Below are 27946 nucleotides of genomic sequence, written 5' to 3' on the forward strand. Positions count from 1 at the left end.
CCTGGCAATGTCTGGTGGGTCCTGTGTGCCCACCCTGTCCATGTCTGGTGGGTTCCATGTGCCCACCCTGTCCATGTCCATGTCCTGTGTGCCCACCCTGTCCATGTCTGGTGGGTCCTGTGTGCCCACCACCTCAGGGGTTCCATGTGCCTACCCTGTCCATGCCCAGTGGGTTCCATGTGCCCACCCTGTCCATGTCAAGTGAGTTCCATGTGCCCACCCTGTCCATGCCCAGTGGGGTGTCCACCCTGTCCGTGACCAGTGGGTTCCATGTGTCCACCCTGTCCATGTCTGGTGGGTTCCATGTGCCCACCCTGTCCATGTCCATGTCCTGTGTGCTCACCCTGTCCATGTCTGGTGGGTCCGTGTGCCCACCCTGTCCATGCCCAGTGGGTTCCATGTGCCCACCCTGTCCATGTCCATGTCCTGTGTGCCCACCCTGTCCATGTCCATGTCCTGTGTGTCCACCCTTTTCATGCCCAGTGGGTTCCATGTGCCCACCCTGTCCATGTCTGGTGGGTTCCCCTGTGTCCACCCTGTCCGTGCCCGGTAAATCCCCGTGTCCAGCCTGTCCGTGCCCGGTAAATCCCTATGTCCAGCCTGTCCGTGCCCGGTAAATCCCTGTGTCCAGCCTGTCCGTGCCCGGTTTTCCCCGTGTCCAGCTGTCCGTGCCCGGTAAATCCCTGTGTCCAGCCTGTCCGTTCCCGGTTTTCCCCGTGTCCAGCCCGTCCGTGCCCGGTGGTCCCGACTCGCCCCGTCCCCGCCCGGCCCGGCCCGGTGGCCCCGAACCTGCGGCGCCCCCTGGCGGGCACAGCCCCGCACGACACTCCCGCCGCGCACCGGGACCGGGACCAGAACCGGGACCAGAACCGGGACCGGGACCTCTACTGGAGTGAGACCAGGAGCGTGACAGCGACTGGGACCGGAGAGAGAGCGGAACCGCTGCTGGAAAGAGACCGGAGCAGAATCGGGAACCGACTGCAGTAATGCAGAGCGGGAGTGAGACCGATACTGGAGCGAAACGGGAGCGGGAGAGGGGTCGGGAACGGTACTGGACCGGGATCGGAGAGGGAGCAGAAGAAGGACCGGAACAGGAACGGGAACCGCGGTTCCCCGCGGGAGGAGGCGCTCGGTAGCCAGCGGTGATTTCACCTGTCCCGGTACTCCCGGGGAGAGCCGGTTGCGCTCCCGCCGCGGCCTCGGGCCGGGAACGGGCACAGGCCCCGGCCCCGGTCCCGGTCCCAACACCGGAGGGCAACCCCGCGTTGCCCTTTTAAGAGGGGCCCGGTGCCGCCGCGCCCATTGTCGCCGCCGCCGCCGCGGGGCGGGGGGGCCGGGCCGGTGCCGGGGCCGCGCTCTCCGGGGCGGGCGGGATGGGGGGGTGGGGGCACATTCCGCCGCGTTGCCGGGACAGCCGTCGCCGTGGCGACCGGTGCCTGCCGCCGAGCCGCGGTGAGCGCCGCGCAGTTCCCACGGAGCGGCCCGGGCGGCGGCGGCGGCGGCTCCGCTCCCTCCGGGGCGGCGGGAGGGCCGGGATGCGGTGCAGTGTTGTGCTCTCGCCCACCAATATTGCACTCGTCCCGGCCTCCCGCCGCCGCGGGCTGCGCCGGTGGGACCGGCCGGGCGCTGACCCAACCCCGCGACCACCGGGAGGACGGCGCGGGACGGAACCGAGAGCACCGGGGGGGACCCACCGCCCTCCCGGGCCGGCGGGAACCCCCCAGGGACCGGGCGCGCAGGGTAGAAAACACTCAAAACTTTATGGCCAGGCGTGGGGCAAGGACCGGAGCGCCCGGGGCAGGCGTGGCGGGAGCCCCGGCACTGCGGGGCCCCGGTACTGGCAGTGCAAAGTCCGCGGGAGGCCGGGAACGGGGCCCGGCCGGGAGGAGCGGCGGGGCCCGGTGCGCCCCCGGGTGCCGCCGGTGGCGGGAGCGCGGAGCGCCACCGGTGCCGCTGGCGGGGGAGGCCCGTGGCGGGCGCGGTCACTCGCGTCCCTCCAGCAGGAACCGGCGGAAGGGCTCGAAGTCGGCGGGGATCGTGTCTGTGGGGAGCAGCGCGGGGGGCGTCAGGAGCCCCGGTAAAACCCCCGGCCCAGGACCGAGCCCGCCGCAGGGGCGAGCGAGGGGATGCTCGGCCGACCACCGGGCCGGTGCGGGGGTCCCGGGGGGGCCCTGCTCACCGTTGCAGCGGTACTGCAGGTTGGACCAGATGATGTTCTCCTGGGAGAAGCAGAAGACCCCCAGCCGGCCCCCGCGCATCGTGGTGTCGATGATCACACCGGAGTCCGCCACCAGCTGCGGGCCCTCGTACAGACGGACCCTGCGGGGAACGGGGTCAGCGGGCCCTCACCGGGACCCCACCGGGGCAAACATCGGGATCCTACTGAGACGCCATCGGGGCCCCCCCACGACCAGTACCGACCGGGGGACGGTAGCACCGGGCTGAAACCGGCGCACCCTGCGGGATCCTCGGGCCGGGGGCACCGGACCGGTTGGATCCTCGGGCCGGGGGCACCGGACCGGTTGGATCCTCGGGCCGGGGCCCCCCGCCGTGGCCGGGCTGAAGCCCCCCGCGCCGCCCCCGGCCCGGCCCCGCCGCCTTTGTCGGGCGCTTTGCATGTGAAAGGCGCCGGCGGAATCGCCATAGCGACGGGACAATGGCCCCGGGGGCCCGGGGGGCGGAGGGCCCGGCGGCGGAGCCCCCCCCCACCCCCGCCGCGGCGGGAGCCTTAAAGGAGAAACGCGGCTGCGGTCCCCAGGGCCGAAATCTTCGCACCGCGGTGGTCCCACCGGGCTGGATGCTTCCCACGGCCGGTACCCCCACACTGCGGTGGTCCCACCGGGCTGCATCCCCCGCAGGGCCGGTATCCCCTCGCTAGGGTGGTCCCGGGAGGCACAGGGCCTCCTCATGGACATCCTCCTACCCCTGAGGTGGTTCTGCAGGGCAGGTCATCATAAGGGCCGGTTCACTCTAAGCTTGGTTTCTCCCCACCGATCACCCCCCCACCGGTGTGGTCCCACTGGGGGTGCACCATGGGTGCCCCCATGCCCCCCTTGCTTACCTGATGTAGCCCACCTGGGGCCTGTGTGCCAGCTGCCAGCGGTAGGACGTCTTGTCCCTCCAGCCCACGTTCCTGGGGTCCTTCCAGAGCAGGCGGACGTGGTCGGGCGTGTGGCCCGTGTGCCACAGCGCATTGCGCAGGTGCTCCCCGGGGCCCGTCGAGGATTTCACTGCCTGAAGGTGCGTGGGGGCTTCAGGGGGGAGCAGAACAGGGGGGTCTGACCCAACCCGTGGGTGGGACCACCACCCACCTTGAGCTGCAGCCCTGGCTCAGCCACAGCACGGAAGGGAGTGGCTTGCCAGTATGTCTGCTCCGTCTGCTTCCACATCACCACGTAGAAGCTGGCGCTGTCCTGGTAGCTGAAGATGAAGCCGGCGTAGTCGTCGTCGGTGATGGTGTTGACGTGGAAGGTGCCCTCAAAGTCCACCCCGTTGAAGGCTGTGTAACCTACAGGCAGGAAAAGCTGCGGGGAGCCCTCTCTCCCCACAGGACTCCCAACCCACCCACCCTTCATCCCTCATCTGTGGGGCAAGGTGGGAGTAGAGGGGGCTGCCCCCAGAGCCTGTGGGTGGGTGAACACATCTTACCCACAGCCAAACCCGGGTCACTGTTCATGGTCTGCACGATCTCCATGCCCTGTGGGAGAACAGCTGGGTGAGGAGCACCCCAGCACCCCTGGGAACCTCCAAATCCCCTCAGCTCCCACTCTGCAGCACAGCAGCCCCCAGAAACACGGGGCGCAGCACCCACACCTGGTTCAGCACCACCCAGTTGGGGTCGATCTGGGCGTCCCCCTCGGGGTCCAGGATGACGGTCTGGTAGGCGCGGAAGTCGGTCAGCGTCACCTCGGCGCTCTCGGGGCACACGTCCAGCTGGTCCACCACCGTGTCGTTGTCGAAGTCCTCCTCGCAGACATCACCCACGCCATTCCCTGGGGACACGTGGGCGGTCAGGGCTGGGCTGAGCCCACGCAGGTCTGCCCCCCTCTGCCCACCCCATGCTCACCGTCTGAGTCTTTCTGGTTGGGATTGGGGATGAGGCGGCAGTTGTCTGGGCCAGGCGCCACGTAGTCCGGGATGCCATCGTTGTCATCGTCATTGTCACAGTCATCCCCCAGCCCGTCGTTGTCCGAGTCCAGCTGGGAGCTGTTGGGGATCTCAGCGCAGTTGTCCTTGGTGTCCTGATGCCCATCCCCATCACTGCGAGGTCAGAGCAATGACAAAACTGGGGATCTCCCCAAAGACCCCATTGTCCCACCCAACAGGCCCCAGGAGCCCAGTTCTGCCCCCCGGGACACAACTGGGAGGTCACCCCACTATCCCCACCTGTCCTCATTGGTGTCACAGATGTCTCCTACCAGGTCACTGTCCATATCTGTCTGGAGGAGAGCAGAACCCGAGTTCAGTGGACATCCTGGGGCGAGGAGGGGGAGGCCCCAATCATCCCAGGCCCAGCCTGGCCCCAGCCATACCTGAGTGGGGTTGCTCATTTCAGGGCAACTGTCACAGGCATCCCCAACACCGTCCTCATCCCGATCGGTCTGCAGAGGGTTGGGCACCTTGGGGCAGTTATCCAGCATGTTGGGTATCCCTGCAAGGATAGTGCTGAGTGGATGCCCTCCTCCACCCTGCTGAGACACCCCCCTGGCACGGCCAGGCCAGCTCAAGAGCAGCTCACCGTCCCCATCGATGTCATTGTCACAAGCGTCCCCCTCGCCGTTGCTGTCCGTGTCCCGCTGGTCGTTGTTGGGCACGTTGGGGCAGTTGTCACAGGCGTCCCCGAAGGAGTCAGTGTCCGAGTTCTGTTGGTCCTTGTTGGGGAAGAGCCGGCAGTTGTCCTGTGGAGAAGAGGATGGGGATGTTGGCGCTGCAGTGGTGGGCAGACAAGAGGCCACAGTCCCACGGTGATCAGGGCAGAAAGGCATCTCCAGCACCTTGAGACCATTCCCAAACCTGCTGCTCCTCAGGAGAAGCATCTTGAGGGACTCAGAGCAGAGCCAAAACAAGAAACCCTCCTAGAACCACCTCAACCAGCACAGCCACCTCCACATTCTTGACACCATCACCATCAGCATCGTCATCACATTGGTCCCCAATGCCGTCGTTGTCAGCGTCCTCCTGCCCGGAATTGGGCGTCAGGCGGCAGTTGTCCTGCAGGCACAGCCAGAATTAGGGACAGGGAGGAGATGAGGTGTGGAGCAGAGCCCTGCTGTGCCCCCCTGCAGGATCCCACCTGCTTGCAGTGCTTGTTGTTGTCGATGCAGGGCAGGGGCTCGTCCGGGTACCCATCCAGGTCTGTGTCTGGCCCACACACATTGCCATTGCCAGCCCAGCCCACGTTGCACTGAATAAAGAAGAGATCAGGGGCTGGAAAAGGCCCTGGCAGGACCAACGCTGCCATGCTGTACCCCCCACCCTCCTCCTGTCCCTGTCCCCTGCTCACTGCGCAGGAGATCTCGCCGTTCCTCTCAAAGAGGCAGAAGCCGTTGATGTCACAGGGGTTGGAGGTGGGAGTGCTGCAGGACCTCTGAGGGATGCAGCCGGACGTTTGGTTGCCCACAAAACCCGACTTGCAGGGCCCACACTTGTAGGAGCCCTGGGGGAGAGAGGGCAGGGGTGGGATGAGGGGAGCTGAGCGGCCCCGGGAGCGAGGGAGGAGCGGGACAGCGCTGCTCACCAGCGTGTTGGTGCAGATGGAGTTGGGGTCGCAGCCCCCATTGTTCCCATCGTTGCATTCGTCGATATCTGTGCAAACCTGTGAGCAGTGGGGGAGAAATGCTCACCCAGGGTGGAGTGCTCTGCCCATTCCTGCCCCCAGGAAGCCGTCCTCCTTCGCAGGCACCGCATTTTCCACGCTGTCCTGCGCTCCAGAGATGCCACAGGGACCTGGCCAAACCCCCTGGCACCGCACTCACCTGCTTGCTGGCCTTGGCATAGTCCACCCCCACGCCAGAGACGGTGTTGCCTCGATAGCCACGGGGGCAGGGCTCGCAGCGGAACCCGGGGGCCGTGTTGATGCACTTGGAGCCAGGGAAACAGGGGTTGGCATGGGCACACTGCAACATCAGGAGACACACAATTCATCCTTGGGCATCTTCTGCTGCCCCAGGCTGTTCTAGAGCCTTCCCAGAGGAATCACCCTCTGCTGATGCCCCCCAGACCGTGCCCACCTCCTCGATGTCAGCGCAGTGTGTGCCGTTGCCCTCCAGCCCCGGCGGGCAGGGCCCGCAGCGGTACCCAGGGTACTCGTAGGTCTCCATGCAGTCCACGCCGCTGAAGCAGGGATTGGGGTTGCAGCGGGAGCGGTGCTCGTGGAAACCTGAGGAGAGAAGAGGCAGATGAGACAAGGTGGCCCTTTGCCCCCCCAAAAGTGGGAGCAGAGCCTCGCCAGCACTCACCGCAGACCTGGCACTCCATGATGGTGTTGCGGATCAGAGACATCTCCTTCACCTGCAAGGCAGCAGAGCATGGAGCATCAGGACTGTGCTGGTGCTGTGCTCCAGGAAAATCCAGCCCAGGGAGTCTCAGTGCCCCCTCAACCCCACCTGGTCCCTAATGTCTTCCCTCAAGTCGGTCAGGACCTGGTTGAAGAGGGTCAGCTGCGTGACCAGTGCCTTGGTCTGCTCACCTGCCAGCAGCAGAAAGGAAAGGTCAATCCCAGCACAGACAAAGTCTCCCGGGGCTGTGGGTCAGGACTGCTCTGCCCATTGGCACCGAGCTAGGAGGATGAGGCACCTGACAGCCTGTGCTGACACAGAACCCCTTCTCCTGTAGCACACCCCACAGCCTCTGATCCCACATGGGCACTGGGACGGGCTGTGCAGGGATTGCTGCCTCTGTGGAGCCCCAAACGCCTCGTGCCAGGCAACCAGGGAAGCAGAGCAGGGACTTACCCAGGATGGAGGCCAGCACGCTTGTCACTGCAAGGAGAGAGATGAGACATTACCAAATGCTGCTGTCACACCCCAGCAGCATCACCTCACATGGTCACTCCTGCTCAGCACACATGCAGCACTGCAGTTCCCACCTGTGTGGGGACACTGGTCCAGGAGAGACCAGAACATCCCTCTGTGCTGTCACCCCCACCTCCCTGTGCCACAGCCCACACACATGACCCCAAAAACCCCCAAACCATTACCTGCACTGTGAATGGACTCATCTCCTTGGAAAGGGCACTCACTCAGGGCCCCTACACGGCTCATGGACCCTCCCAGGATCAGCTTCATGGACTCCACAAACCCCTGATGTGCGTGGGGAGATGCAGTCAGCGTGGGGGGCTCTGCCCATCCCCGAGGGTGCATCGGGGCTCTCAATCCCCCTGGCACTCACCTGCATCCTCTGGTAGGCCTTCAGCCCCGTGCGCACCTCGATGGACTCCACCTCGGCCAGGGGGATCTCGGAGAGCTCGGGCAGCCCCACGCTGGAGTCCATCTGCTTGCAGTCCACGTAGAGCTCCACGCTCAGCGTGTCCCTTCGCAGCCCGCTCAGGCGCACGATGACAGAGTGGCTCTGCCCGTCCGCCACCTGCGCGTGCTGCAGGTTGACCGAGTGCACCTTGTTGTCCTCCCGCAGGTACCTCACCAGGACTGCAGGGCAGCGGGAAGGGGACGTCAGCTCACCCCCAGCACTGGCATCACCCTGGCACCGGTGTGTGCCCACTGCGGGAACTCAGTCCCGTCCCTCTCCGAGTCCATCCCCACCCACCTTTGTTAATCTTCCCCACGACAGACACCTCCAGCCACCGGGTGTTGTCCTTCTTGGAGTAGAGGCCGAAGAGGGTCCCGCCCTGCTTGGGGGGCAGGCGGAAGGTGGACAGGAGGTACACGTCGTTGACAGTCAGAAGCTCCATGCGGATCTTGTGGGCCACGCTGGCCATCTGCCGAGCCTCGCTCACCAGCAGCAGGTCGATAACTGCGGGACACAAGCACCGGCGTCGCCGCTGCACCGGCAGCCGCAGCTCCGGTGACAGCGGGGGATGCCCGGTGCTGTCAGAGCGGGGGTGGGCTGGGGGTGTCCCAGGACCGCCGGGTTCTGGGGGGACCAGGGAAGCCCCGGGGGCTCCGGGGCCGCCCCCGCGCGATGGCGCTCCAGGACCGGCCGCTCCTCCGAGCGGGACCCGCGGAGCCCCCGCACCGGCGGGACCGGCAGAGTCCCGGCCTGGAGCCCGCCCCGCTCTTGGGGCTTCCCTGCATTCCGTTCCGCGGGCCAGCCCCGGTAAGGGGCGTCTCCGCACCGGGAGATCCCGGAGGGACTGTCGGAGTCCCGGCACCGGCTCGGGGCGCGCAGCGGAGAGCGCGGACAGCCGAACGGGTTGTTCCGTGCAGACGCACCGGGCAGACCGAGAGGGGCTGCGGCACCGGGGTCAGCCCCCGCGGCCCCGAGCCAGCATCGGACCGGCGGCCACCGAGCGCCGCGGCGTCCCCGCTGCCCCGGGGCTCGCAGAGCCGCTGTCAGCCGCCGTGGGACGGGGTCTGCCGCCGCCGACCCCCGAGTGCCGCCCGTCCCGCAGCCCTTCGGGGCCGCCCCACCGCCGCCCCGAGCCCCTCCGGTACCTTGCAGCTCCTGACGCGCCGCGGCGGCGGCGGCCAGCAGGAGCAGCGCCAGCAGCGCGGGGCTCCCCGGTGCCCCCATGGTGCCGCCGGTGCCGCCGGTGCGGAGCGGAGCGCGGCGGGGCGGGGTGGCGCACGGGGGAGGGGCCGGCGGGGCCGGCGAGGAGGAAACAAAGAGCCGTCAATCACCGGGCGCATCCCGGGGACACCGGCGGGCTACCGACCGCGGCTCCGGCCCCGGAGCGGGGCACCGTGCCGGTGCGGCGCGCTGGGCCCGGGGTTTCGGGGATGCCCCGGGACAGCCCCCGTTCACAGCGCCGGTTCACCGGGAGGTCAGGCGGGGTGGGGGGAGGGGGGTTGCTGGGATCGCCCCAACAGCGCCGGAAAATCCCGGCCCGGTAAAGCAGAACCGGCCGCGGTTCGGGGGTGCCCCACGGACCGGCAGAGCCCCGGGGCCGCTCCGTACCGCCGGGGGATGCTCGGGCCGCCGAGCCGCTCCCGCGGAGCTCCGGCCAAGGCGGCGTCCCGGCCGTGTTTACAGCTGTTTCCCCCGGTGCCATAACAACGGGCCGAGCCCGGCCCCGGGGCTGCCCCAGCCCCGCGCCCCCGGTGCGGCTCCGCGCCAGCGGTCCCGCGTAACGATGGAGCCGCACACGGGGCGTTTTCCTTCCGCCGCTGCCAGCGGGATCCCGGCCCGGCTGCTGTTCGTGGAGAGTGCGGGGGGTGCGGGGCCGAGCAGGGTGGGCCCACGCGGGGAGATGCGGGGCACGGCGAGCACGGTGCGGGGCCGAGAAGCGCGAGCAGGATGGAGCTGAGCCGTGCGAGGCGATGTGGGGCCGTGCGGGGAGGTGCGGGGCTAAGCTGGACTGGGCGGTGTGGAGCTGAGCGGTGCGGGGGAAGGCAGAGAGATGCGGGGCACGGCAGGGCTGTGAGCACGGTGCGGGGCCGAGCAGGGCTGAGCTGTGCGGGGGAAGGCAGAGAGATGCGGGACAAGCACGGTGCGGGGCACAGCAGGGCTGTGCGGTGCGGGGAAAGGCAGAGAGATGCGGGACAAGCACGGTGCGGGGCACGGACGGGCTGTGCGGTGCGGGGCGATGCAGAGAGATGCGGGGCTGTGAGCACGGTGCGGGGCACGACAGAGAGATGCGGGACTGTGAACACGGTGCGGGGCACGGACGGGCTGAGCCGTGCGGGGGAGATGCAGAGAGATGCGGGACAAGCACGGTGCGGGGCGATGCAGAGAGATGCGGGACAAGCATGGTGCGGGGCACGGCAGGGCTGAGCAGTGCGGGGGAAGGCAGAGAGATGCGGGGCACGGACGGGCTGAGCTGTGCGGTGCGGGGGAAGGCAGAGAGATGCGGGACAAGCACGGTGCGGGGCACGGCAGAGAGATGCGGGACAAGCACGGTGCGGGGGAAGGCAGAGAGATGCGGGACAAGCACGATGCGGGGCACGGCAGAGAGATGCGGGACAAGCACGGTGCGGGGGAAGGCAGAGAGATGCGGGACAAGCACGGTGCGGGGCACGGCAGAGAGATGCGGGACAAGCCCGGTGCGGGGCACGGACGGGCTGAGCTGTGCGGGGGAAGGCAGAGAGATGCGGGACAAGCACGGTGCGGGGCACGGCAGGGCTGAGCTGTGCGGGGGAAGGCAGAGAGATGCGGGACAAGCACGGTGCGGGGCGATGCAGAGAGATGCGGGACAAGCACGGTGCGGGGCGATGCAGAGAGATGCGGGGCTGTGAACACGGTGCGGGGCACGGCAGGGCTGTGCGGGGGAAGGCAGAGAGATGCGGGACAAGCACGGTGCGGGGCACGGCAGGGCTGAGCTGTGCGGGGGAAGGCAGAGAGATGCGGGACACGGACGGGCTGTGCGGTGAGGAGGAAGGCAGAGAGATGCGGGACAAGCACGGTGCGGGGCACGGCAGGGCTGAGCGATGCGGGGGAAGGCAGAGAGATGCGGGACACGGACGGGCTGAGCTGTGCGGGGGAAGGCAGAGAGATGCGGGGCACGGCAGGGCAGAGCGGTGCGGAGCGATGCAGAGAGATGCGGGGCTGTGAACACGGTGCGGGGCACGGACGGGCTGAGCGGTGCGGGGCGATGCAGAGAGATGCGGGGCTGTGAACACGGTGCGGGGCACGGACGGGCTGTGCGGTGCGGGGCACGGACGGGCTGTGCCGTGCGGGGAGATGCAGAGAGATGCGGGACACGGACGGGCTGTGCGGTGCGGGGGAAGGCAGAGAGATGCGGGACTGTGAACACGGTGCGGGGCACGGACGGGCTGTGCGGTGCGGGGCCGGGCAGTGCGGAGCCGAGCTGAGCTAAGCCGTGCGGGACAGGACTCGGTTCTGCCCCAAGCACCCCGTGCAGACCGCCGCCACCGCCGGGCTCCGCTCCATCCCGGGGACCCCCGCTCGGTGCCGCCCCGCGGCGGGGGCGGGCGGCGCCGCCCGTCCGGTTCCGGGTCGGCGGAAGATGGCGGCGCCCATGGAGCTGTTCTGCTGGGCAGGGGGCTGGGGGCTGCCCTCGGTGGACCCCGACTGCCTGGCGGTGCTGGTGAGCGGCGGGGCGCGGGCGGCGGGGCCGGGCCGGGGTCCCGGGGCAGAGCCCCGCTCTATCCCTCCCTCCGTCCCTCCCGCAGACCTACGCGCGGTTCACGGGGGCGCCGCTGAAGGTGCACCGGGTCACCAGCCCCTGGAGGAGCCCCTCCGGTAAGGGCCCCGCCGAGGATACCGGCACCACCACCGGGAACCCCCTCCCCATGGTAGCGCCGTGGTCCCGTTGTCCCCATTTCCCGCTACTGCACCCTCCACGTGTTACCCCCTACACCCCATTACAGCCTCCCAGCCCATCTTATCCCTCACCGCTGGATCCCCTGTCCTATTGCACCCTCTTATCCCACTGCACCTCTCTTGCCCTGTGGTCTCTCGTCCCCACGTGGCACCATTCTACCCCAGTGCGTCCCCCTGTACCTCATCACACCCCCTGTCCCATTACCCCCATCTCATCACACCCCCTGTCCCCTTACCCCCGTTACCACCATCTCATCACACCCCCTTTGCTATTACCACCGTTACCATCTCATCACACCCCCCTGTCCCCTTACCCCTGTTACCATCTCGTCACACCCCCTGTCCCGTTACCACCATCTCATCACACCCCCTGTCCCGTTACCCCCGTTACCATCTCATCACACCCTGTCCCGTTACCACCACCTCATCACACCCCGTCCCGTTACCACCACCTCATCACACCCCCTGTCCTGTTACCACCATCTCATCACACCCCCGTTCTGTTACCACCATTACCACCTCATCACACCCCCTGTCCCGTTACCCCCACCTCATCACACCCCCTGTCCCGTTACCCCCACCTCATCACACCCCCGTTCTGTTACCACCATTACCACCTCATCACACCCCCTGTCCTGTTACCCCCACCTCATTACACCCCCTGTCCCGTTACCACCACCTCATCACACCCCCTGTCCCGTTAACACCATCTCATCACACCCCCTGTCCCGTTACCCCCACCTCATCACACCCCCTGTCCCGTTAACACCACCTCATCACACCCCCTGTCCTGTTACCCCCACCTCATCACACCCCGTGTCCTGTTACCCCCACCTCATCACACCCCCTGTCCCGTTACCCCCACCTCATCACAACCCCTTTGCTATTACCCCCGTTACCATCTCATCACACCCCTTGCCCCATCGCACCCTCCCCACCCCATAGCACCCCTCATGTCCCTGACTGCCCCCCTCTCATCTTATTGTACCCCCTTGTCACGTATCCCCTCGCCACTTCACTCCCCTCTATCCCATCCCAACCCCATCTTCTCATCACCGTCCCTGTCCCATCACACCCCCTCTTGTCCTGTTGCACCCTCGTGCCACATCCCGTGTCCCATTGCACCCCCCTGTCCATCCCCCATCCCCACTCCCCCTCTCATCTCAGTGCATTCCCCATTTCCCATCACAGTTTCTACCCCCTCCCCTGCACCTCACCTCACACCCCTGCACTGCCTCGTGCCCCTCATCCAGGCATGGGGGTCCACACCCCATTGCAGCCCCCTGCACCCCTGCAGCCCCCACTCACTCCCCCTGCCCACAGGTCACCTGCCCGCGCTGAGGACACGGGACGAGGGCATCATCTCCAAACCTCAGCAGATCATCACACACCTCAGGAAACAGGTACAGGGGGGCTTGGGGCACCCCCTGCCCTGCGCTGCAGGAGCCCCTTGAGGAGGAGGGGACTCTGCTGTGTCACCCACGGGTGGGATTTGGGGCATCCCATGGCATCAAAGCGGCGTTTGCTCTGCAGAAGTACAACGCTGACTACGACCTGTCGGCCACGCAGAGTGCGGACACGCTGGCCTTCGTGTCCCTGCTGGAGGAGAAGCTGCTGCCAGTGCTGGTGAGGCTCAGGGGGGCTGCAGGGATGGGGAGCTGTGCCAGTGTGTGCCCAGCTGCCAGCAGAGCACTGCCAGCAGCACCATCCTGGGATGGGGATTTGGGGGGTGGCACCAGTGGGTTGTGCAGCCCAGGCTGGGCTCTGCCCTTGTCCCCAATGCTCCTGTAGCCCCTGATGGTCTCCAGGGTGGCTGTGCCAGGCAGGGGCTCTGGTGTGCCAGCAGCCCTGCCAGGGGGTGGCCAGGCTGTGGATTGTTCTCCACCACAGATCCACACCTTCTGGGTGGACGCCAAGAACTACGTGGAGCACACGAGGAAGTGGTACGCGGAAACCATCCCCTTCCCCCTCAACTTCTTCCTGCCCAACGCCATGCACAAGCGGCACCTGGAGCGGCTGCAGCTCATCTGGGGGGATGACTACATGGAGGATGAGGAGAAGCTGGAGAAGGAGGTGAGATATGGGGTCTGGGCACAGTGTGTCTTCAGCACTGTCCAGGAATCCCTGTGAGGCTGTCCTGATGCTCGTATCCCCATTTGTCTGTTTAGCCCAGAAATAAGTTTTGCACCTTTAAGATTGGCTCTGAAAAAAACCCAAGTGGGGTTTGGGTTCCTTCCTCCTGCTCCCCTGAGCACTGGGGGGATACCTGGGCAGGTGACAACCTTCTGTCCTCCTCCTGCAGCTCTACCGGGAAGCTCGGGAATGCCTGACACTCCTCTCCCAGCGCCTCGGCTCCCAGAAGTTTTTCTTTGGAGACTCGTAAGTGGCCAGAGGGCGAGAAGGAAAGGGGCCTGAGAGCCACCCACACCCCAGCAGGGCTGAGGCCCTGTGGTCTGCAGGGGAGCTGCAGCTGCTTTGGGGGTGGAACAGGCTCACAGGGGACAGGGTGAGGAGGGGGAGCCTCGTGGGGTCCCCTGGGGTGCCTGGTGGGTCTGGGTGGCTTTGGGTGGGGACAGTGACCCAGGCACGGCTCTCTGTGCCCCAGGCCGGCCTCCCTCGACGCCTTAGTGTTCAGCCGCCTGGCGCCGCTCCTGAAGGCAAAGCTGCCCAACGGGAAGCTGCAGCAGCACCTCAAGTCCCTGCAGAACCTGTGCAACTACTGCACCTCTATCCTCAGCCTTTACTTCCCCTGGGACGGAGGTGAGAGCCATCCCCCGCCTCACCCTGCGGGTTTGGGGTGACCTGTGCCCCTCAGGTGCATCCCCAGGTGAGGCTCAGTCTCAGGGTCACCCTTCCCACCCACGTCCTTGCTCTGCCCCTCCAGGTGACCCCCTGACCGGTGTCCCTCGGGCTGCAGGCACAGATGGCAGCGAGGCAGAGGAGGACCCCCACAAACGGCGCAAGCAGCTGCTGTCAGTGCTGGTGGGGCTGGTGGCCATGCTGGGCTACGCCTTCCTCAGCGGCATCGTCTCCATCCAGCGCGGCAGCGTGGGGCCGGCCGGCCGGCAGCCCATCACCCTGGAGGAGGAGGAGGAAGAGGAGGAGGAGTGAGGAAGATCTGCGTGGCTGTTCCTCCACAGCTCCTGGAACTGACTGTTTTTACCCTGGGAGCGTGGCAGCAGCACTGCTCCGCTCCATGTCCCACCAGGAACCACAGCTCCGTGGGAGCGTCCCTGCCACACCAATAAACCTCCCTCGTTCCACCTGCGCCCTCTCGTACTCCCAGCACCCTCAAGGCCATTCCCAGTTCCCCCAGTTGCCCAGACTGGAGTTTTCCAGCAGGCACCAGTGTGCTCTGCCCCTCACTGCAGCCTCGGGTCTTGCTGGGGTCCCGAAGTGAGGACCTAAAATCATCTGAGTGGTGTCCCCTGTCCCTTCTCCAGTAGCTTCCAGCCAAGCCCCACATCTCCCCAGCATCATTCCCACCTTGCAACCCCGCAGGCAGCACCGACAGCAGCTCTGCAGGGCTGGCACCTCCTCTCCACGCCGCTGCCAGCCCGGCAGTCCCGACACGAAAGCAGAGCCAAGGGCAGCCAGGGCTGCTCGTCAGGACACGTCCCCAGCCCGGGAGCGCTCCCCGCTGCCAGCGGGACCGGAGCCCCGCTCCAGCAGCCGGGATCCCTCCGGCGCTGACAGATGTTTGCATTCCAGCACGCCTGCCAGCGCTGGGGAGCTCCTGCAGCTGGCACAGTGAGTTCCAGCAGCTGGCACAGCGAGCTGCAGCTGGCACAGCGAGCTCCAGCGCATCACCCGGGCTCTCCACGGGCTCGGGGGCAGCCCCCACGGTCCCCCGGGGCTGCTGCCGGTGTTGGCTGTGATGCCCTTGCCGGTTTAGGAGTGCACGGATGGAAAGGCGGCGTGGGGCCAGGCTGGCACACAGCCCTCGCTTGTTTGGCCGCCGGCTGCCACCGCCAGCAGCATCCCCAGCCCTGCTGCTGCTGCTCCAGGCTGCGCTCCTGGACATGTGCCCCCCACCCGGTGCAGTGGCCAGGGGCCCCCACGCCGGGCTGGAGCAGAGCCAGGGTGCTGGGCCAGCTGCAGAGCCTCCCCCATACTGGCCCAGTTCGAGGGGCCCCACTGGGAGGGGAATGACTCAGTGCAAACCCCCAACCCCCAACACGCTCCCCTCTAACGTCACTCAGGAACTATGTGCCCCACGCTCCCGCTTCCCATTAGCTGGAGGGGCTGGTGGCTGCTCTGGCCAGGGAGAAGCTGGAGCTGCTGACGCCAGAGATCTGCTCTAAATCCCGGCTGCGTGTCCTGACTGCAGCTTTGGGCCTTTCCCTGCCTGGGGATGCACAGCAGAGCGATGCCACCCCCTTAGGGTGACACCCCCTGCATCCCCAACCCTGTGGGATGCCTCAAGAACCTCGGCACAAGAGGGATGGGACCCACAGGGCCTCAAATCCGCCTCCTCTGGCCCCTGGCATAGTCCTGCCCACTGAGCTGGCACCAAGGGGAGGTCAGGGGTTCAGGAAAGTTTGTAGAAAACCTGTTTATTTAATGAAATATCTAGAAAAGCACAGGCGTTGCAGCCCTGGGGTCAAACAGGTCCCCTGGGGCACAGGGGGCTGCAGGGGCTGTGCTGCAGCCCCGACCCCGTTGGAGTCACCTCTCCAAGCTGCCACCAGCACCGTGTTCCTGGTGCTGGCACCTCACTGCTCTGCCAGGCTAGGCTGGCTGCTGCCAGAGGAACGTCTGGATGGAGTCGCTGGGAGCCACGGCCTCGATGAAGCCGACGTGCGGGTCAGAGATCCCAAAGGACACGTCCATGGCAGAGCTGTGCGGGAAGCGAGAGGGGATGGGGGCTCAGTGGGGCAGTGGGGGCCTTTCACCAGGGAGCACAACGGAGCCACTCACCGGTTCAGGACCACCAGGACAACAGCACCATCGGGGCGCAGGAAAGCCGAGTGCTCCAGGTCACAGCGGTGGCACTTCTTGGACACGGCCAGTCCCACACGCTGGGAGCCCTCGGGGATGAACTTGCTGTGGGGACAAGCAGGGTCAGAGTGTGGCACTTAGGACGTGGCACCTGCAGCCAGCAGCCCGTGGCCCTGACACACCTGAAATGCCCAAGGTGGTAGAACATGGGCTGCTTGTAGAAGACATCCTTGCTGCTGTCCACAATGACGGGGCTGTCCACGTAGTTCTTGCTCCAGTTGGGGCCTCCCTCCATGTCCAGGGCCAGGTTCCAGTCGGTCCAGCCTGTCACGTAGTTGTTGAGGTTCTGTGGAGAAGGGGGTGGCACTGAGCCACAGGCAGGGCCAGGGTGGCCAGTGTGTTGTAAATGTGGCCACAGCTCCCACCAGGCCCTACCGACAGAATGCTGTGGCTGTACTTGCTCCCACGGTCCCAGCCACCCAGGACCACCCTAGGCTCCCAGAAGTAGGAGCCTGCAGAGGCCTCAGTGGAGAGGAGGAAATAGTCTGGGAAGAGGTGATGGGTGATGGACAGCGTCAGGTCGATGGGTGCCAGAAAATCCAGGTACCAGTGGATGCCGATGCCGCTGATGTAACTGGCAGCCACAGGGTCTTTGAGAACCTAGCAGGAGAAAAGGGTCACCAATGCCCAGGGCTGGGAGATCTGCTGCGAGACCAGGAGAGCTGCTAGGGGCACTCACCACCTCGGCCCAGTAGGGCAGCATCACCCTCTGGTCGTCCAGGATGATGAGCTGGACGTGGTGGTGGGAGCTGTTGGCCAGCGCCGGGCCCAGGTCCTGGGCGATGAAATCCCGCTGGTGCTCAGGGGAGAAGCCCAGGCACTGGAAGGGGTAGAAGATGATCTCCCCAGCCGTGGGCTCGTTCCCTGCTGTCACTGCCCAGAAGGTCAGGTTGTGCTTGGCGTATTCATCCAGGAAGCTGGTGTGGGGTAGGAGGTGACACACCTGTCACACCTGTGCCAGCCCCAGCTCCAGGTGTGGCATCCCCGGCACACGCCGCACTCCCGTGGCCCCTCACCGGATAAAGTACTTGGCCCAGGCCCGGTGGTATTTGTCCCCGGGGCTGCCCTTCAGTGTCCCCCTCCCTGTCATTGCTCCATTCGTCTTCATCCACACCGGGGAGGTCCAAGGGCTGGCATAGAGCGACAGCGGCCGCTTGGCCACTGCCTGGGCTGCTTGGAGGATGGGGATCTAGGGAGAAGTGGGATGGAACAGAGATCTCTGGGTCTGGCCCAGTGCTGGCTGTGCAGGCAGCAGGAGGTGTCAACTCCCTCCCCAGAAGTGGTTAGGTGCTCCCTTTCCCCATCCCATCCCATCCCACCCCATCCCATCCCATCCCATGGATCCCACCCCCCCCATCCCATCCCACCCCATGGATCCCATCCCATTCCATGGATCCCACCCCACCCCATCCCATCCCACCCCATGGATCCCATCCCACCCCATCCCATCCCATGGATCCCATCCCATGGATCCCACCCCATGGATCCCATCCCATCCCATGGATCCCATCCCATCCCAACCCAACCCAACCCATCCCACTCAGGTGTATGGATGAGTCCTCTCCCTCTCCATTGGAAGTGATCTCCTTCCCCTTCCTATTTCATCCCATCTTATCCCATCATGTTCCATCCTTTCTCCCCACCAGGTAGAAGGATGAGTCTTCTCCCTCCTAATCAGCAGGATGTGCCTTCCATGCCATCCCATCCCATCCCATCCCATCCCATCCCATCCCATCCCATCCCATCCCATCCCATCCCATCCCATCCCATCCCATCCCATCCCATCCCATCCCATCCCATCCCATCCCATCCCATCCCATCCCATCCCATCCCATCCCATCCCATCCCATCCCATCCCATCCCTGCAGGACCCACCTTCATGTGCGTGTCCTCCTCTGTCAGGTTGAAGTGCCTCAGCTCGAAGTCGCCCTCGGCGTCGGCGTAGGTGTACAGGCGGACAGAGAAGTCAGTGCTGGCCATGGGCACACGCACCAGGTTGTACTCAATGCCTGAGGACAGGCAGGTGGTTATGGTCATCCTCAAGTTGCATTTGGGGTCCAAATCCCCCAGCCCCTCAGAAGAAATCAGCAGCCAGACCCCATCTCTACCACCAGCAGCTTTGCCTGCCTGGCCTCACCTTCCTCGGAGAAGTAGGAGCGCAGCAGATGCTTCTGGGCATCCTTGGACAGCGACTGGATGTTGATGGCGGCCGCGTCGGTGATGGAGCCACCAAAGCCCTTCACCTTCTGGTACCTCTGCGCCGTGTCCAGGGTGAGGTGGAAATCTGGGGGGACACAGTGTCACCACCGCTGCCGTGGGGGACAGACCCTCCTCGCACAGCCCGTGGTGGTACCTGGGCTCTTGGTGTTGTGCTGGAATTTCCCCTCGCTCCTCTCCAGCCGCTTGCCCGCCTTGCTGCTCTCATATTTGACGTAGGAACCTGGTGCTGGCAGGACCAGGGGGTCCAACGTGTCACAGTACGTGGCACTGCAGGCACACACCAGGGAGCCGTGCCCAAAATCCTTGGCATCGCAGGGACGGCCGCCTGCAGCAGAGGAAAGAGTGGGTAGGCAGCAAGGGCTGTGGTAGGAGCCTGGCTCATCCCTTGGAGCCATGACAGACCCCAAATCTGCCACCCTCCAGAGCTCAGGGACACGTGCCAGCACCTACCTGTGGCCTGCAGGGCCGCCTGTGCCAGCAGGAGCCAGCCCAGGACAATGGCACAGCCTGGCCCCATGGCACCTCTGCTGCAGCGATGGACACGCGGGGAGTGGGGCGAGGTCTCGGCACCCAGAGCTTCTCAGCCTGACCCACAGGGACAGAGAAACAGGGCAGGGAGAGCCCCAGCATCATCCCCCTGCCAGGGCCAAGCCTGTCCTGCCCTCTGCCCGCTGCTCCAGCCCAGCAACCACCTTCCCTCCCACCCTCCCACCCCTCCAGAGCCCACCAACAGCTCTGGTCTGACCCACCTGGGGGTGCAGCCCCCCATGTGTGGGCATCCCCCATGTGTGGGCATCCCCCAGGTGTGGGCATCCCCCAGGTGTGGGCATCCCCCAGGTGTGAGCCACCCCTGCTGCTGCTGCTGCTGCTCTTAGCTGCCCACGCTGGCTGTACCAGCAACTTGGTTCACTCCCATCAACTCCCTCCCACTCCTTCTCCCTCCTCGCAGCCGTGCCATGCCGTGCCATGCCGTGCCATGCCGTGCTGCATCACCCCATGCATCCCCAGTGCCCCCAGACCCCTGGCTAGCAGCAAACAGCTCCACATTCCCAATCCCATGTTCCTGGAAGCTGAGGCTCGTCCAGCCAGAGTGGTTTGGGGCTCAAGCCCCTGGCATGGAGAGTCCCACATTCCCCTGTTCCTGCAAGTGTTCACACCCTGTCCTGTCCTTCCCGTGGAGCCCCCTCCAAGCCTCGGGACCCTGGTGCCAGCCTGAGGACACCTGGGACCTCTGCCAGGGTGGGATGGTGCCCTCTGGTTGCTCCCCGAGCTCCCGTGGGATGTGGAGTGGGGCCAGGCAGGTGTCCCACCTCCACGACCTCCCACTCCTGCCAGGGAACGATGCCCAGCTCGGCCAGGGCACGGCCTCAGCACTGTCCTGTTGTCCCATACCCATCCTTATCCCCATCTCTGTCCCCATTCCCACCCTCTGAAGGCACCTCGGAGCCAGGGGACTCACCTGCTGCCAAACCAGCTCCTGCTGCTCTCTGTGGCAGGTCCTGTGTCCCAGCTGTGCCTGGTGGGAGGGGACGCGTCTGGCGAAGCAGGAAAGGTGAGTTTGGAACGGGACAGCTCATGGGACTCTGTGTTTGAAGAGGAGCCTGGGGTTGATTTTGCAACCTGGCTCCAATAAGCTTTCCACACACCGCAGCATTTGCAAAGCTCTCCTGAAACCTGTTCCAGTGGCCAGAGGGGAGCTGGGGAGGGGAGGACGCTTGCCAGCCCCCCAAGTGCCTCCATCACCCCCCACATCCAGCCATGCCCTGCTCCCCTTGGGAAGAGCCCCACGGGAGCAGCCCCGTGTCCCTGGCACACCTCGGGCAGGGCAGGGCAGTGCCCACCCCGGGTCCCTGCTCTTGGCAGCACTTTGGCTTTGCCACCACCATGACCTGTGTCCCTTTTGTGGCCACTCCAGGACCTTTCCTGGCACGGGCAGAGGCAGCAGCCGGTCATGGAAGGGATTCCAGACCCATCTTGGGGTGGGCACAGCAGGGAATGCCCACCCAAACCCCCTCACCCCCTCTGTGCCCCGCATGCCAGAGCCCCAGGCCGCAGCTGGGCTGGGTGGAGCTGGCAGCAGCGGTTTATCATCTGCAAAACAAGTCTGGGCTCCACACCATCTAATTTGGGATCCTTCCTAATTGCAGGCATCTGCTCTGCAGGAGAAACAGGAGGCGGGCAGAGGCACGGGGGGAGTGGCAGCTGCCCCGGGGTCCCCTTGGGGCACTGGTGAGGGTGGCCAGGGAGAGACCCCCACCCAGGGACCACTGTGACTCGCTCAGTGTCACATCCAGCAGGAGACCCCCACCCAGGGACCCTCACTCAGTGTAACATCCATCAGGAGACCCCCACCCAGGGACCACCGTCCCTCTCTCAGTGTCACATCCAGCAGGAGACCCCCACCCAGGGACCGCTGTCCCTCGCTCAGGGTCACATCCAGCAGGAGACCCCCACCCAGGGACCCTCACTCAGTGTCACATCCAGCAGGAGACCCCCACCCAGGGACCCTCTCTCAGTGTCACATCCAGCAGGAGACCCCCACCCAGGGACCATGCCAGCACAGCAGAGGTCCGGTGTCCCCTGGGAAGGGGACGTTCCCGAGGTAGCAGCAGGACCTGGGCACTGATGAGGTCTCACCTCAAATCTTCTGTGCCATTCATGAGGGCTGGAACATGTCCAGAGAAGGGGATGGAGCTGAGGAAGGGTCTGGAGCTCCAGGAGGAGTTGGGGGGGTCATGCTGGAGAAAAGGAGGTTCAGGGGGGACCTTGTGGCTCTGCACAACTCCTGACAGGAGGGGACAGCCAGGTGGGGGTCAGTGTTTCCTCCCAGGGAGAAGGGACAGGACAGGAGGAAATGGCCTCAAGTTGCATCAGGAGAGCTGTGGCATTTCCCAGGAGAGGTTTAGGTTGAATATTAAAGAAAATTTCTTCATGGACAGGACTGCCCAGCCCTGGCATCAGCTGCCTGGGGCAGCAGTGGAGTTGCCATCCCTGGAGGGATTTAATAGACATGCATGGAGCATTTGAGGACGTGATTTAGGGCTGGCCTTGGCAGCGCTGGGGGAACGATTGGGCTCGATGATCTCGGAGGCCTTTTCCAACCTCAAGGATTCCATGATTCTATTCTATAATTCTAAGCTCAGCCAGCCCAACCCAGCTGCCGTTGGGGCCAGCATTCCTCAGGAACATGGATAAAAGCACAGGACAGGCTGGTGTGCTCCACAAACAGGGCTGGCACGGAGCCCGGTGCCACCTTCACACCACACTCCAATAATCCAGCTGTAAAACCGCTGGGTTTTTTCATTTTCCCCAAGCTCAGCAGTTCCGTGGCTCTCACACAAGGGGCATTGGCCAAGGAGAGCTCTGGCTTTCTCATTCCTGTACTTCAAAGGTGCTGGGAACGTTCCCAAAGGCACAGGGAATACTGTAACTGGTATTTAGGGAAAGCAAACAGGACGGGGAGGTCACTGCGGGCTGCGGCCGGTGCTGGCCACAGCCAGAATAGAGGGGACTCTGTCCAGAGGCCACCCTGGAGAGGTGGCACCAGCCTAATTTCTCCATAAGCTTTGGTGGATGGGGACACTGATATCATTTACTCCGCTTTTCCGACAGCGTCTGACATTTGGGGATTATTTTTTTTTTTTTTACAAAGTAGGCTGGGGAAAACCAACAGCACATATGGAACGAATCAAGGGCTGGCAGCAGCAGAGGCTCCAGCTGCAGGGATAAACAAGGAGCCACCCGCAGGCCACGGGGGCCGGAGCCCCCGGGGCACCCCTGGCCCCGGCGAGGAAAAACCGAGCGAGATTTCCGAGGAAACGCTGCCGGGAACGGCGCATTCCGGAGGGAGAGCGTCATGGCTTCACTTGGCGCCCGCCGCACACGCGAAGCCTTCACGGGGGCCACGTGTGGAAGTGTTCTCCAGGAGACGGTGCAAAGGCAACTTCCAGGGGGATGGGAAGAACCGGCAGCGAGGGGAGGATGGGAAGCAGCAGAACCCGGAGCACTCCCAGCGATGGGTCAGCATATTCTTCCACCCTTCAGGGATGCTGGAGGAAGGCTTGACCTCCTCCCAAAGCCCCCCAGAGCCCCCCAGAGCCCCCCAGAGCCCCCCAGAGCCCCCCAGCACACCCCTGGCTATCACTGCTGGCGCCACAGGTAGGTCTGGATGGAGTGAGCTGGAGCCACAGTCTCAATGAAGCCCACGGCAGGGTCCTGGATCCCAAATGGCACATCCCGGCCAAACCTGGGGAGCAAGAGGGGCTGAGCAGGTGGGCACAGATGGGGTTGGGCATCATCCCCACCCCCTGCCTGGGCTGACCTGTTGAGGACCACCAGGACGAGGGCACCGTCGGGGCGAAGGACGGCCACGTGCTCCAGCTGGCAGAGGAGGCAGCGGCGGCTGCTGCGCAGCCCAACCCGCCGGGAGCCCTCGGGGATGAATTTGCTGTGGGGAGAGGACCAGGAGATGGGTTCTGCCTCTGGTCTGGGGTTTGGGCAGCACCCAAGCCCCCCTGACCCACCTGAAGTGGCCCAGGTGGTAGAACATGGGCTGCTTGTAGAAAACGTCCTTGTCGCCGTCCACGATCACAGGGCTGTCCACGAAGTTCTTGACCCAGTTGGGGCCTCCCTGCAGATCCAGGACCAGGTTCCAGTCGGTCCAGCCAGACACAAAGTGGTTCATGACCTGGGGGGGCAGGGAGGGGGCTGAGTGGGGCTCCCCCCGGCCTGGGTGGGCGGTGTGGGGTGGTGTGAGGGGGATGTACCGTCAGGATGCTGTAGCTGTAGTGATCCCCCCGCTCCCAGCAGCCCAGGGACACGGCAAAGCGAAACATGAAGAAGCCAGTGCAGGCCTCCGTGTAGAGGAGGAAATGGTCAGGGAAGAGCTTGTGGGTGGCCTCCAGGCAGCCAGGTGGGACGATGGCATCCAGGTACCAGTGGACGGCCAGGCCAGCCACGTAACGGGCAGCGGTGGCATTTCCCAGGACCTGGGGAGCAAAGGAGATGCCTCACACCGATGCCTGAAACCTTCAGGGATGGACTCTGGGTGGTCTCTCAGGGCCAACCTCTTGTTCACCACACCCTGCAGCCCTTCCCTGCAGCACTGCACCCCTTTGAGCAGCACCCCAGCATGGATCTGGTGCTCCAACACGGCTTTGGCACCTCGCTGGGCGCAGTGCTAAGGGGGTGGGACACAGGTTTGTCCCCAGCTGGCTCTGCTGCTGCCTGGGCCTCCCTCCACACCACCCTGGGGTTGTCCAGCCCTGCAGATGTGGAGGCACAGAAGGGGCAGACTGCCTGGCTTGAGGCTGGGGTTGTTGGGGGAAACCAAACCAGCCAAAACTCTGCCCAGAAAAGTGCCCAGCAGCACTGCCAGGGCATCCAGGACGTGGGTGCCACCTCCTGTCCTCACTCCCGTCGGGCACACGCGGAGCTGCTGCTGCGGGAGGAGCCGGTTCTGGCTCCCGCTCCGGCAGACCCGGTTTGCTCCCACTCTCCAGGGCTGGGAGAGGCCCCAGCTCCATTTCCCCTAAAGCCTGGGGCTGGGGAGTGGGGCAGAGGGAAGGAAAGGACGCTGCTCTTCACCACTTTGGCCCAGTGGGGGAGGTGGATGCGTTGGTCGTCGAGCATGAGGAGCCGTGTGCCGTGGGGGCTGTGGGCCAGCGCGGGGCCCAGGTCCTGGCCGATGAAATCCCGCTGCTGAGCGGCCGTGAAGGCGATGGTGGGGCCCTGGGGGGGTGTGAGGAGCCCTGCCAGTGGCTCGTTCTGTGCTGTCACCGCCCAGAAGGTCACGTTGTGCTTGGCATATTCATCCAGGAACCTGGTGTGGAGAAAAGGGGAGGCAGAATCAGCTGTGCTGCCCCACTCCCCTACTCCCTGATCCATCCCAGCCTGTTCCAGAGGTGGTACTTGATGAAGTAGTTGGCCCAGGTCTTGTGGTACTTGTCCCCTGCCTTCCCCTTCAGAGTCCCCTTGCCACGGACGTCCCCGTTACTCTTCATCCAGGCTGGGGCGGTCCAGGGGCTGCCAAACAGCAGCAGCGGCCGCTTGCTCATGGCCAGAGCTCGGCGCAGGAGGGGAATCTGCGGGAGGGGACAGAGGGTCGGGGTCAGCTCCAGCTGCAGCTCCCCAAAACCACATGGGAAGAAGGGGAGAACTCAAAGCACCTCAGTGGGGACTGGCAGCTGGCAAGCACCACACCCCTGGCACAGGGCACAGTGCCCTGGCTCCTCACCCTGCTACTGCCAGCTGGGATGTGCCAGGACGTGCCCCGGGGGAGGTGCCAGCTCCCACAGGCTGTCCCCGTGCACCCTGCCATGGTGTGCAGGGCTCAGCATCAGCGGTCCCAGCACACGCAGGAGCTCCGGCGTGAGAGGGGAGCTTCAGCCTCCCACCTTCATCTTCACGTCCTCGTCCACCAGCCTGAAGTGCTTCAGCTCGTAGTCGTTGGGGACATCATCGTAGCTGTAGGGGCGCACGGAGAAGTCGCTGCAAGCCATGGGCACCCGGACGAGGTTGTACTCGATCCCTGAGGAGCAGGAAAAACATCAAGCGGCACCGGAGTGGGCATCCAGGTGACGATGTCCCCGCAGAGGGGACAGGCACACCCCACGATCCGCTCCCACCGCCGTGCTCTCACTGCTCACCGCTCTCGGAGAAGTAGGAGCGCAGCAGGTTGTCCTGGGCTGGCTGGGACAGCTTCAGGATGTTCATGGCAGCAGCATCAGAGAGGGACCCGCCGAAGCCTTTGACGTGCTGGTACAGCGTGGAGATGTCGAGGGTCAGCAGCAGCCCTGTGGGAAGAGCCCAGCTCGGTCCCTGCTGCCTGGGGGCACTTGGTGGCACTGCCACCCACCACTGGGGCTACCTGGGCTGTGCAGACTGTGCTGGAATTTCCCCTCGCTCCGCTCCAGCCGCTTGCCGGCCTTGCTGCTCTCGTACTTGACGTAGGAGCCTGGTGCTGGCAGGACCAGGGGGTCCAGCGTGTCACAGTACGTGGCATTGCACACACAGACCACCGAGCCGTGCCCAAAATCCTTGGGGATGCAGGGTCGGGCACCTGGGAGGCATGGGAGGGTTGGGGGTGGCTGGTGGTGCAGGGATGTGTCCCTGCCTGCTGCCCCACCTGCCCCGGGGGGATGTCATTGCTCTGCATCCCGGCACCTCCCGGGCACCCAGCTCTGCTCCTGTCCTTGCCACAGGGTGCCCAAACCCCGCTGCCACCCCTGCCATGTCCCCGTGCTCACCTGTCACCTGGGCCACCGGCAGCAGCAGCAGGAGGAGGAGCAGAAGCCAGCTCAGGATGCCCACAGCCCTCATGGCTCTGCAAGGGGACACCCTCAGTGTCACAGCAGGGGGATGGAGGGATCAGCCCCATCTCCTCAGCCTCAGTGCCACGGAGCTCCTGTCACCTTCTCCATGCCCACCCAACCACCTTCATCTCGCTTAGGGAAGGTCCATCCCTGCCAGGAGCCCGCACCTCACCCGCCTTCACCCCGGCTGCTCCCGACCTGCGCTGCCGCCCAGCCCTCCTCCTCCTCAGCAGCTGCAGCCTCCCCACCTCCTCGCCTTTCCAGGAGACCTCCCATCCGCAGCACACCCTCTCCCACCCCCACAGCTCCTCCTTGCTCTCCTCCCGGCCCATACCTGCCCTCCACGGACCGCGGTGCATCTCCTCGGAGCGCCAGGTCCCCTCTGCCACCATGCCCAGGGGGGGACAGGGACACGGTGCTGGCAGCTGGGCCTGGGTGAAAAGTCCAACCAGCACAGGGAGGTGTCACAGGGACAGATCTGAGACCCTGAAGGAAGAATTGATTCATTTATTTTGTCAGGCAGGGTGTGGATGAGCTCCTGAGAGCCCAGCAGAGCCAAGGGCAGGCTCAGGGCACTGTCTGTCCTGCTGGGCACCTCCAACAGGACACCCACCTATCCCTGCCCGCCACCCTGCTGTCCCCAGTGTCACCCAGGAGCCACAGGGCCGTGCAGGAGGGTCCAGGACACCCAGGCAAGGTCAGTGAATGTGGCTGCCCAGCTCAGGGCAGCATAAGGACACAGCAGGGGTGGCCATAAGGGAGCTGGGGCTGTTACCATTCCCTGCCCAAGCCTTTGGCATCACTCTCCAGAGCTCAGCACGTGCTGGGGAAGGTGGCAGCAGTGGCAGCAGACTGTCAAAGGGGACCCTGCTCTCCCAGCACCATGCCAGGAGCAAAGCCCAGCTCAGCAAAACCCACTCCCTGCTCCTCCAGGAGCCACCCTCCAGCCTCAGCAAGCCAGGGCTGAACTGGGCCAGCTCACCTGGGCACACACACCCTACCTGGTCCCATCAGCCAGGATGTCCCCACTCCTGTGGACATGTACCCCTCACTGTGGGGACATCCTGGGCATCCCCACACAGGGGTGGCCCAGGGAATGGATGTGGCCACATCCCAGCCACAGCTCCACTCGCCTGGAGCATCGATCACCAGCTCAGGGCTCCCCTGCACAGGGTTAAACTGCTCCGTTAGTTTCCCTCCATGGGTGGAGCAGCACTTCATGACTAATTTTCTCCATTTCTGCCATATCAGATGCAGCTCTGGGGCAATTCAATTTATCAAAGTTCCTCCTACCCCCAGCACTGCCCTGCTCTGGGGCCCTGCCCCTGTTCCACACCTCTGCTGGGAGCTGAGCCATGCATGAGACACCTGCAGCAGCTGCAGATGGGGCCAGGTACCCCTGGTTACATCTCACGGGGCAAACAGGTGCCCCAGGAAGGAGCTCCTGTCCTTGTCCCGCTGCACCGTGGATCTCCCACCTCCATGTGTGATTAAGGTGTGACCAGGCTGCTACACCCAGCTTAATAAGCCCCAATTTTGGGGAGGGTTTAATAGCTCCTAAGGCAATCAGCCACCTTCGAGCTCACTTCCAGCCATCCAGGATGTCCCCGTTAACCCTTTGCCATTCCAAGCTCCAGTTCTTCCTGCCCTCCATCAGCCACAGTCCCCTGGCTGGCTCAGGTCCCACTGCGGAGGCTGCTGGAGCTCATCCTTATCAACAGCAGCTGATAAGAGCGCCCTGCTGAGCAGGAAAAGTGAGACCCAGGGGCCAGGACACGCCTGGCATGGAGCTGCTGGCACAGCAGATACCAGGCAGCCCCACCAAGCCCCCAAAGCCGCTTCTTGCAGCCAATCTCCAAATTGGGGGAGCTCCTGGGGGTCGCAGGGGTCTGGTGGTATTGTGTGACCGCCTTTTGCAGGGCTTGGGTGTGTTCTTTCGGGATGGGGTCAAAGAAGTGAGGTCAAAAGAGCCATCAGAGGAGCCAGAGGGTGAATTTTGCCCCTAAGCCAGG

The 27946-nt window shown here is 64.9% G+C and overlaps 4 protein-coding genes across 5 annotated transcripts; 1 reads left to right on the top strand and 3 right to left on the bottom strand.

The window, feature by feature from the left end:
- Nucleotides 1–1741: 1741 nt before the first annotated feature.
- Nucleotides 1742–8731, bottom strand: THBS3 (thrombospondin 3). Its single transcript, XM_030291481.4, has 23 exons — nucleotides 8613–8731; nucleotides 7765–7971; nucleotides 7390–7646; nucleotides 7199–7301; nucleotides 6954–6980; nucleotides 6606–6688; nucleotides 6459–6510; nucleotides 6231–6379; nucleotides 5976–6116; nucleotides 5738–5815; nucleotides 5504–5656; nucleotides 5294–5404; nucleotides 5104–5211; nucleotides 4739–4898; nucleotides 4533–4651; nucleotides 4387–4439; nucleotides 4067–4260; nucleotides 3814–3992; nucleotides 3649–3697; nucleotides 3312–3508; nucleotides 3062–3234; nucleotides 2180–2319; nucleotides 1742–2041 (listed from the first exon to the last, which is right to left on the bottom strand). Exons 1-23 carry the CDS (start codon nucleotides 8689–8691, stop codon nucleotides 1983–1985), a joined length of 2871 nt encoding a protein of 956 aa, XP_030147341.4. The 5' UTR covers nucleotides 8692–8731; the 3' UTR covers nucleotides 1742–1982.
- MTX1 (metaxin 1) lies at nucleotides 8675–14663 on the top strand. Of its 2 annotated transcripts, XM_072918397.1 has the most exons (9): nucleotides 8803–8941; nucleotides 10948–11164; nucleotides 11250–11319; nucleotides 12724–12803; nucleotides 12934–13026; nucleotides 13291–13473; nucleotides 13703–13779; nucleotides 14006–14160; nucleotides 14285–14663. In XM_072918397.1, the coding sequence occupies exons 1-9, from the start codon at nucleotides 8898–8900 to the stop codon at nucleotides 14509–14511; spliced, it is 1146 nt and encodes a 381-aa protein (XP_072774498.1). In that variant the 5' UTR covers nucleotides 8803–8897; the 3' UTR covers nucleotides 14512–14663. The 2 variants fall into 2 exon arrangements, with proteins under 2 accessions (XP_072774499.1, XP_072774498.1); XM_072918398.1 differs by lacking the exons at nucleotides 8803–8941; nucleotides 10948–11164 and adding an exon at nucleotides 8675–8710.
- A 1277-nt stretch (nucleotides 14664–15940) lies between these two features.
- Nucleotides 15941–20152, bottom strand: LOC115498459 (lysosomal acid glucosylceramidase-like). Its single transcript, XM_072918593.1, has 11 exons — nucleotides 20081–20152; nucleotides 19072–19206; nucleotides 18755–18946; nucleotides 18539–18685; nucleotides 18277–18410; nucleotides 17418–17590; nucleotides 17081–17318; nucleotides 16777–17001; nucleotides 16524–16687; nucleotides 16321–16446; nucleotides 15941–16240 (listed from the first exon to the last, which is right to left on the bottom strand). Exons 2-11 carry the CDS (start codon nucleotides 19136–19138, stop codon nucleotides 16132–16134), a joined length of 1575 nt encoding a protein of 524 aa, XP_072774694.1. The 5' UTR covers nucleotides 19139–19206; nucleotides 20081–20152; the 3' UTR covers nucleotides 15941–16131.
- Nucleotides 20153–22237: 2085 nt separating this feature from the next.
- LOC115498471 (lysosomal acid glucosylceramidase-like) lies at nucleotides 22238–25992 on the bottom strand. Its single transcript, XM_030291587.4, has 10 exons — nucleotides 25869–25992; nucleotides 25490–25681; nucleotides 25269–25415; nucleotides 25017–25150; nucleotides 24532–24704; nucleotides 24208–24442; nucleotides 23388–23609; nucleotides 23145–23308; nucleotides 22943–23068; nucleotides 22238–22867 (listed from the first exon to the last, which is right to left on the bottom strand). Exons 1-10 carry the CDS (start codon nucleotides 25939–25941, stop codon nucleotides 22762–22764), a joined length of 1572 nt encoding a protein of 523 aa, XP_030147447.4. The 5' UTR covers nucleotides 25942–25992; the 3' UTR covers nucleotides 22238–22761.
- Nucleotides 25993–27946: the final 1954 nt, after the last annotated feature.

Source organism: Taeniopygia guttata, chromosome 25 (genome assembly GCF_048771995.1).
Source record: "Taeniopygia guttata chromosome 25, bTaeGut7.mat, whole genome shotgun sequence".
In the NCBI taxonomy this organism is placed as follows: domain Eukaryota; kingdom Metazoa; phylum Chordata; class Aves; order Passeriformes; family Estrildidae; genus Taeniopygia; species Taeniopygia guttata.